This window comes from Ursus maritimus, unplaced genomic scaffold (genome assembly GCF_017311325.1).
Source record: "Ursus maritimus isolate PB19 unplaced genomic scaffold, ASM1731132v1 scaffold_17, whole genome shotgun sequence".
Lineage (NCBI taxonomy): Eukaryota > Metazoa > Chordata > Mammalia > Carnivora > Ursidae > Ursus > Ursus maritimus.
Genome location: NW_024424119.1, coordinates 58,805,234 through 58,813,919, shown reverse-complemented (window position 1 = coordinate 58,813,919; position 8,686 = coordinate 58,805,234). Strand labels below are relative to the sequence as shown.

Genomic DNA, 8,686 nt, shown 5'->3' with positions numbered 1-8,686 from the left:
CCCTCCCCTTGCTGCCACAGTCTCCCAGCCGTGCTGAGATACTCCCCCCTCCTTCCCACATGCCACTGCTCCATTATTCTCCACTTCTCATCCTCAGCCCTCCTATGTCACTGGGCCCCATAAACGCCCCTGCTGCACCCCTCCTCTCTTGCTCTGCTTGCCCAGGGGTCCTTTTGTCCCGTAAGACCATGTCTGCATAACCGTCAGCTCCTGCACTGGGATGCCTCTTCCCAGGGCAGAATTCCGGTCTCCGACCCTAATCATCTCTGTGTGCTCAGTGAGTAGTGGAGGGTCTGACTCATGGAAGCAATTACTAAACACCAGACTGGACAAATGAAATTTGGACATGGTCAGAATGATTCTAGCGGAGAGCGAGGACATGGGTACAAAGCAGCTTGGGGATAGGAAACGCCCGAAGGGGACAGACGCTGGGACCGCTTTCCCATGTAGACCGCCAGCCTCCTAGAGAGGGAGCCGTGAGGTGTTTGTCTCTGCTCAGGAAAGGAGTTTTGGATGAATGAGAGGAGTGAGTGGCTGCAGATCAGTCACCTGGTCTAGGTCTGGCACAAAGGGCCGCTTCCACAACCGTCATCCTTACAGGAAGTGCGTGCAGAGTCCCCCGGACGGGTGCTACAGGTGTCTGCTAGCAGTTCTGCCACCTGAGCTGAGGGCCGCACCCGGAGCCTCTGACGCAGGAGGCTTAGGTGAAGTGGGGGGACCCGCATTCCTAACAAGTTCGCAGGTGCTGCTGCGGGGCTGGGGACCAACTTCGAGAAATTGCCCCAGAGCAGTGCGGTCCAAAAGAAACGGGATAGCTGCCACACGTGCAATTAAATTTTCCTTGTAGGCACCTCTTTAAGCAGTGAAAAGAAGCAGGGGAAATCAATTTCAACACACCTTACTTAACCCAGTACACTCACACTGTTATTTCAAGATGTAATCAATACAGGGGCGCCTGGGTGGCTCAGTCCATGAAGCATCTGCCTTCAGCTCAGGTCGTCATCTCAGGGTCCTGGGACCGAGTTCCGCATGGGGCTCCCTGCTCAATGGGGAGTCTGCTTCTCCCTTTCCCTCTATCCCTGCCCCCTACTCATGCTCTCTCTCTCTCTCTCTCGCTCTCTCTCGCTCTGTCAAATAAATAAATAAAATCTTTAAAAAAATGTAATCAGTATAAAGACAACATCGCGTATTTTTCATTGCTTTTCCCCGCGAAGTCTTGGAGATCTGCTGTGTATTTTACACTTAGAGCCCAACTCAGAATGAACCACCAAACTCAATGGTCACGCGTGGCAGTGGCCTGAACGGCAAAGCGCAGGCAGGTGCGGGATGGATGGAGCAGCGAGAGAACTACAGATCCCGGCATGTCCCGGGCGCTCCCTGTGACGCACTTCCGGCGCGGCGGCGGGTGGGCCAAGACAGCTGGAGAACCACATCTCCCGGCATGCTCCGGGCGCGCGCTGTGTGACGCACTTCCGTCGCGGCGGAGACAGCGCGCCCCCGGCGGCCCGGCGGCGGGAGGCAGGCGACCGCTGGGCCCGCGGCAAGTGACGGGCGGTCGGCCGAGGGGAGCCGGGGCGGGGCGGCGGCGGCCAGCGAGCGAGCGCGCGGGCGGCCTGGCCCCGCCCCGGTGACCTTCACGGCCCGGGCGGCGGGCGCAGGCCGGGCGGCGGCGGCGCGATGTTCGTGCAGGAGGAGAAGATCTTCGCGGGCAAGGTGCTGCGGCTGCACATCTGCGCGTCCGACGGCGCCGAGTGGCTGGAGGAGGCGGCGGAGGACACGTCGGTGGAGAAGCTCAAGGAGCGCTGCCTCAAGCACGTAAGGCCGGCCGCGACCGTAGGCCTGCCCCCTCCCGCCTCCTTCCTTGGCCGCCCCGCTTCCCGACCTCCCGCTTCCCCGACACCTTCCAGACGTCCTCCCCAGGCCGGCCCTGGGCCGAGCTCCTGTCGTTGAACTCCTGCAGCAGCCCGAGGAGCTAGGGGGCGGGCGGGGAAACTGAGGCAGGAGACGCGAAGTCGCCGCGCGTGCCAGGGCCTCGTGGTTTCCCAGCAGCTGTGCTCGCTTGCCCGTGGGGTCAGGCTCTCGAGAGCCGGGAAGCATTGCCCGGGGAAGGAGGGACCCACCGTGGAGAGGTGCCTTCCCTTCCCCGAGGGCCGGCCTGTGGGCCAAGGCCCGGCTCTGGCCGCTCATGCCACCCAGCTAGGGCGAGGCCAGACTGGTCCCTGAGCCTCCGCTTCCCGGTGGCCTTTACACTGACTCGTGGGTAGGGCCAGGGGAGGGGTCTCCTCGCTGGGAGAGCCACTTTGTACGGTTTATTCACGTGAAATAGTCCTTGTATGGTTAGTTCCTTGGGTTGTAACTTCTGGAATGAGTCCTGGATGGCTTTCTCTCTGTGAACTTCCCACCGCGGACAGGCTGAGACGCCCGTTTGACTCTGGCTGCCGAAGGAAACTAGCCTTGGCACGATGGAGTGTTTTCTTGTCAGAATGTAGCTTAGCCTTTTAGTGCGGTTTCCCACGTGGTGAATGGCATGTTTTCGTCCGGGCGAACTCCAGGATATGGTGGTAACTACCCCCAGAGGTACCTGACTCCCTTGTGAGTATGGCTCTTTGGGGTTGTTCTATAACTGTCCATGGCAGGCCAGAGAGCACTCTGGTTCCCGAGTGAGCCCTCTTCTGGAACATGCTGGATGTCAGTAACTAAACATGGAGGAGGAGGGGGCTCCGGGCTCACCACTCGGGCAGGTGTACAGTCCTTTCTTCTTTGGGGCTTTCGCTATGTAGGAAGCCCCAGGACGGCACTCAGCCAGCAGGCTGGGGGCTCCCCGAGCATCCAGGCTGTTAGAGCCGGACACGGGTGTTCGTCTAGCGGTGTGCATTTGAACAAAAACCTCTCTGAGTTGCTGTGTCGTCGTCCTTCTGTTGCTGTCCCCCCACCCCCACCCCGCAACCCACCAAGGACAGGAGCTCCTCAAGGGTTGAGCCTGTATTCACATGTCCAGGGCCAGGCTCCCAGTGGCCCCAAACAAATGTGTGAATTAATGGAATACGTGAAATGGATTGTCAGTCCAGAACCGCATGGACGTGGCATGCCACCTGCTGAGTGAGGCAGGGAGAAGTCAGGGGGTAAATGGGGATGGCATTTAGCTTAACTCACTAATTTACGTAGCTATCATAACGTTATTTTATGACGGGGAATAGGAAATGAGAACTGTGACGATCCACAGATGCTTGCTAATGAACTTGGGCTTCGTTAGGCAGCCAATTTGAATAAGATGCTAATTATTATGTACCTGATAGTTAGTATTCCAGTCGGGATTGAGGTGTGTCGTTTGGGATTTTTCTGGCACTCTCCTACTTTAAATTGAGACTTTATTCCACTCTGCAGTCTCTCCAGGTGTGGAGGAGCGGCATAAATCACGGGCCCCGAGAGCTGAGTCGTCAGAAAGTATTCCCATCTCGGAGCCGGTCCTGTTCTGTAGGCAGGGCGCGCTGCCTCCCGAGCCAGCCAGAACGCACTAGTTAGAAAAGAATTCTCAAGTTGTGTACTCGAATGTCACCCTGGAAACCGTTCCCTGAATGTCCTGTTGCTGCAGGCAGTGAGGCTCCGCGTGTGCTGAGCTTCCGTCCTTCCTTCCCACTTTGCCCCTGGTGCGCGCTCAAGCTGGCGTGACTTTTTCCTTCCTCCGTGAAGGGGACAGTGTGGGTGTCTCACCCGTCCCCACGGTCCTGTTGGGAGTGTGTTGCTTTCTCATTGAGGGGTATTATTATCAGAACTCTTAGAGAGATGGATTGCCACACTTGCTTTTCTCTTTTTGGGTTTTTATATTGATTGAGATCTTTCGTGAAATTGTCACTACATAACATGGTACCTGTTCGTGCGGGTGTTACTGTTTCTTTCTTTCTTTTTTTTTTTAAGATTTTATTTATTTGAGAGAGAGCGCACAAGCGGGGAGGAGGGGCAGAGGGAGAAGCAGGCTCCCCTTGAGCAGGGAGCCGGATGCGGGGCTCAATCCCATGACCCCAGAATCATGACCTGAGCTGAAGGCAGACGTCCAACCTGGGCACTGTGAGCTGTTAACGTTTCTTAGATCACATGACGGTGTGTCTCGGGCGACACAGGACATCAGGTATAGGAGGAGCCCCCTCTTGGCTCTTCTGGGGAGGGGGCAGTGCCCGGGCGACGGGCTTTTCTGGGGCTGTTTTGCTGCCACCTCTCAGCTTGCTCAGACTGCTTGTGCTGAGAACAAAGCACCAGAATGAAGTCATGGCGCGCGGTGCGATGACTCACGCCTGTGTTGTGCTCCTGGCACGCCGTCGGCTGCAGAGTACCGCTGTTGCAGGAGCCGTATGAGGATTGTTTTGGAAAATTGTGTTTCATAGACTGTATCCTGAACTTGTCAAATCCACGAGCCTGCAAATTTCAGAATTAGCAGAAGCACACCCAGTATTTCTGGGAGCAGAGCCAGTGTCGAATTCAAGACGAGTGAGGGGGTGGTGTCTGCTGTCCTGAGTGGTAGGAGTATGTCTTCCTATGGGCTGGGTTCCACCTTCGCCCCCTTCAGCCTTGCCAGTTTATGTGAATGTGCGACAGCCCCCCGAAGCCTTCATGTCCTGGGTGTCACTGCAACTCCCTCCGGCCTGGACATCAGTGCCCCCCACCCCACTGCTGCGTTCTGGGGTTCTGGGGCCCTGGCCAGTGAGCTGTAACCGAGTGCCAGTCCGCCTCCTGTGAATGCCCAGGAGGGGCCCTGTCAGCGGCTCCAGCAGCTGGCTTCAGGGTCGGTGTGGTGGCCGCTTGGCGAGCCAAGGGCCGAGCGGAGGCCGGCTGCTCTCCTCTCGGGCTTGTGCGGGCGTTGAAGCAGTCAGGCCCCTGTTTCTGGCTCTGTGGACTAGCTTCTCTCTGTTGTCTCTCAGCCCCTTCGCGTAACTGGAAGAGAGAAAAAGTGCACAGATCATACTTTGATCTTTAGGTTTTCAGGGAACAGTGGACTTGCTATTTTCATTTTAGAGTGACTCTCCAGATCTTTCCAGACTAAGGAAGCGATTCAGGGTGCCACTACTTACCAGCAGGGTGTTTCATGTGAACCTGTTTCAGGAGCGCTTAGTGGGTTGGTGGACAGATCGCTGCCTGCGGGGCTCAGAGGTGCGTTTTGTTCGACTTCCACCATTCGTGGACATTCTTTGACCTCATCTGTGCCTCAGTTTTCTAGCTAGTAACCAGGAAATGCCTGCTGTGGCTTACTTGGTGTCTAAAGATCTCACTATTAGTAGTGTTATGATTTATTTTGTCTTGAAATAAATGATTTTTCCCTCAGTGTGCCCATGGGAGCTTAGAAGACCCCAAAGTGTGACCCATCACAAACTGATACACGCTGCTAAGGGGTGCTGAATGATGCCAAAACAATCCTGGAAGAGAACATCCAAGACCAAGGTAGGGCTGGGCAGTGGCGAGGCGGTGCAGCTGGGGCGGGGGAGCGAGAGGCAAAGCGCCCCTGGCCTCAAGTCTGTGTTCCAGTGCGGGCTGAGCAGGGAAACTGGGTCAGCTACAAGGGTTTTATTCTTCCTTTGTTAAAACAAAGTGCGCATTATGGCTGTTTGTGAAAAACAGCACAAACCGAAGTTGGACACACAGCATCCGTCCGAGAAGCCAGATGTGTGCGCATTTTTAATCCTGTGTCAGCGAGACTGGGGCCTCCGGAGCTGGCCGCGCGGGGCAAAGAGTGCAGTCACGGCCGTGGTGTCCGACGGGCTAGGGAGCCTGACTCCATGCACGTCCATTTACCTGCTACCTTAGTGTCTGGAGCGCTGGGGAGAGACCTTGGGTTTTCCATTTGTCGTCAAGAGTGACTTTAGTTTTGGGATTCTCTTAAACAATCTCTTTTGAAAGTCCGTTGCAGGCTCCACCGAGCGCGAGGTCAAGTCCAGGCCGGGTGGGACGGGACCAACCTCGTGCACACACGGCCTCACCACGCGCCAGGTGCTTAGCTCGGAGGGCGGAGGCCAGCTCTCCAACCTCAGGAAACAGCCCATTGAAATGAGGACATTTTGCAAGATTTCCACCTGTTCTTTGCACGGTTTTCTGGGCTGTGCTGTGTATGCCTCCCGGGCCACCGGCCACCAGTGTGACCCACGGCGGGGTTCCTGCCGCACCCCAGAAGCTGTTCGCGGGCAGGAAGGCGGGCAGCATGGGCTTGCGTGGGCTCTCGGCTTGGGCAGCTGCTGGGGGGCCCCCCGCTGCTCTGACCTTGGGCCCTCTCGCGCCCATTTCGCCATGTCATGGAGGAGCGCGGTAACCAGCCGGAGGGGCGTCTTTGTCTCCTAGATGTGCTGCTGTTGGTAAAGAAGCGCGCCCCCACGCCGCCTCCGACGATGGCTGACGTCTCGGCAGAAGAGAAGGTGAGCTTCGAAGGGCGGGACGGGAAGGCTTTGTTAGAGTCTCCCGCCCTCCGGCCTATGAGGAAGACACGTTCTGGGCACGGGTTGTTCCCAGACCCAGCAGGGCCGACAGTCAACAGTCAGGGGGCCTCCTGTCGTGGCTGAGCCCCTCCTGGATGCTGGTCAGGGGCCGGCGCACAGGGAGGCCTCCACGCCGTGCTTCCCGGGCTGTGCGTCCGGCACGTTCTCTGGGAGGGTGTAATTCCGAGGTGCTGCCGGGTCTGCCTCTCGTCGGGCGAGGCCTGCAGCCGCAGGACGGGGAGAAGGTGCGCGGGGAAGGGGTGGTGAGTGGCGCAGTACCTCTCCCCGGAGTGCGGGTGTGTGCACGGTGAAAGGCCGGGGGTCCCCTCACGCCTGCGCCCAGGTGCAAAGTGGTGCCGTTTTAAAGGGGCAGCCACACTAATTTCACAGTTTTCCTTTTCTTCTCATGGGGTAGAGTTTCTTATTCATGTTTTGAAATGCTGGGGAGAGCGCTCACCCCGAGAAAGGAGGCCAGACTCCTTGGGCTGGGCCCTGCACCTGCTTGTGGAACGAGCTATCTGAGGGCCTCCTGTGGGTCAGGCGGCCCAGGAGGAGTGCCTTGGGCTTCGCGTGCCCTTATCTGTGGCCACACCTGGCCAGCGCCAGCTTGCACACGGACCAGCGGCTCACCCCATCTCCAGGAGACAGATCTGGGCCTGCCCTGCCCCACCCTGAGAGCCGCCCGCGCAGACCGCGGTTCTCAGGTTACAGTGTTGGCTGTGGGTGACCAGTGCTGATGACTGGGTTCCCACTGCCCTGGCAGCTCTGGCTGCCTCGCAGCACACCGGGGACCTCACTTGGCACGTCTTCTTATCTGTGCACATATTTGCGAAGTGAAACGTTGTAAGACGTTAATGTTAGTTTTTGTGAATTAGTGTTAATTTTAAGTGAAAGTAATATGTATTTTGAAGTCAGATAACGTTACTGGTCTCTTAATAAAGGTCAGCATCCTTCTCCACCTGTGTCACGCGCCCTAAAGGCGACCTCTTGTAGCTCTGTCAACCATTCCTTCCGTAATTCTTTTTCTGATTTCAAAACCATACGCAGAATTGGTTATTTCTTAGAATATCAGTTTTCGATTCTTTGGCTCCTTGATGTTTGGAGTGTTAGATCCTGGCGCTGGTTGAAGATCTCAGGGTTTCCATCAGTGTTAGTGAGCACGCGCTGTTTTCTGTTAGGAGCAAAGGGTACTGAGATCATTTACCCTTTCTCCTGGAGTTAATAATTACGTTGTCTATTTGTTTTCTGTAGGCTTACTGCTAATTTTTGAAGTTCTTTGCTGGCATTGATAAATCCCTCTGAAAGCAGGGTCCCCTGTACGAGGCCGTCTGCCAGTCCCTGCTGTCCCGGAGACATCCCTCAGCTCCTCCCGACCAAATCCATCTGCCTTAGGGGCCTCAGGCCTGTCATGCAGCCCGGCCTTCCTGCCTCATCCCTGTGTTAGAGCTTCTGAACCTTGTGTATCTGGACCCTTCCTGTGGCCAGCTGTCACGGTACATCGGACACACCAGCCTAAAACCGCACACAGCTTGCGGGCTGTAGGTCGGCCGTCTGGGTGGGCTCGGCTGGGCCCTCTACTCAGGCTCTGGGTTCAGACCAGGGTGCGGCTGCTCTGCGTTCCTCCGTGGAGGCTCTGGGGAAGGCTCTGCTTCAGGTTCTTCCGGTGGTTGGCAGTGCCTGAGGCTGAAGGGCTGAGGTCCTGTTTCCTCACGCTGTCAGCCGGGGCACTTTCAGCGCATGGGGCCCGCCACTCTTCCTTGCCACGTGGTCCCGTGCATCTCCAGAGCCAGCGACAGAAAGAGCCCCGTCCTTTTTCAGGGCTTGCCTGAGTAGGTCAGGCCTCCCCAGGCGGGTCATTTCCTTTTCTTCAAGTTGGCTGTGCCACAGCGTGACCTCAGCCCAGGGTGCAGCCATCCTGCTCCCGGGCTCTGGGATCGTGCAGGTGTGATTGCCAGGAGTGGGGTCTTAGGGCCATCTTCGAATTCTGCCTGCGGAATCCAGTATCTTGCTGTTGACTTGTTCCCTTGGTCTGGTGGAGCCCGGCTTCCTCTAGCATCTAGAAGGGGAGGGTCCTCTTGAAGCCTGCGCTCCAGCACCGAGTGGCTGTTGGTGAGCGCCACGCGCTTGCGTGCGCGGTGACAGTGTTGGTCCCCGTTTCCAGGGTGTCCGCGTGGCTGGCGCTGGTCAGCTCCAACCTGTCTTCTGTGCATGCTCCGCCGCTCTTCCCGCAC

The 8,686-nt window shown here is 57.3% G+C and overlaps 1 protein-coding gene across 1 annotated transcript in view; it reads left to right on the top strand.

Annotated features, from left to right (window-relative positions):
* The first annotated feature begins 1,618 nt into the window (after positions 1-1,618).
* The window catches only part of UBAC1 (UBA domain containing 1), a 20,015-nt gene continuing 12,947 nt past the window's right edge, over positions 1,619-8,686 (top strand). The window contains 5 exon segments of the mRNA XM_040632181.1: positions 1,619-1,815; positions 5,315-5,342; positions 5,345-5,377; positions 5,380-5,430; positions 6,322-6,395. Of these exon segments, the coding sequence (XP_040488115.1) occupies positions 1,678-1,815; positions 5,315-5,342; positions 5,345-5,377; positions 5,380-5,430; positions 6,322-6,395 (324 nt within the window). The 5' untranslated portion in view covers positions 1,619-1,677.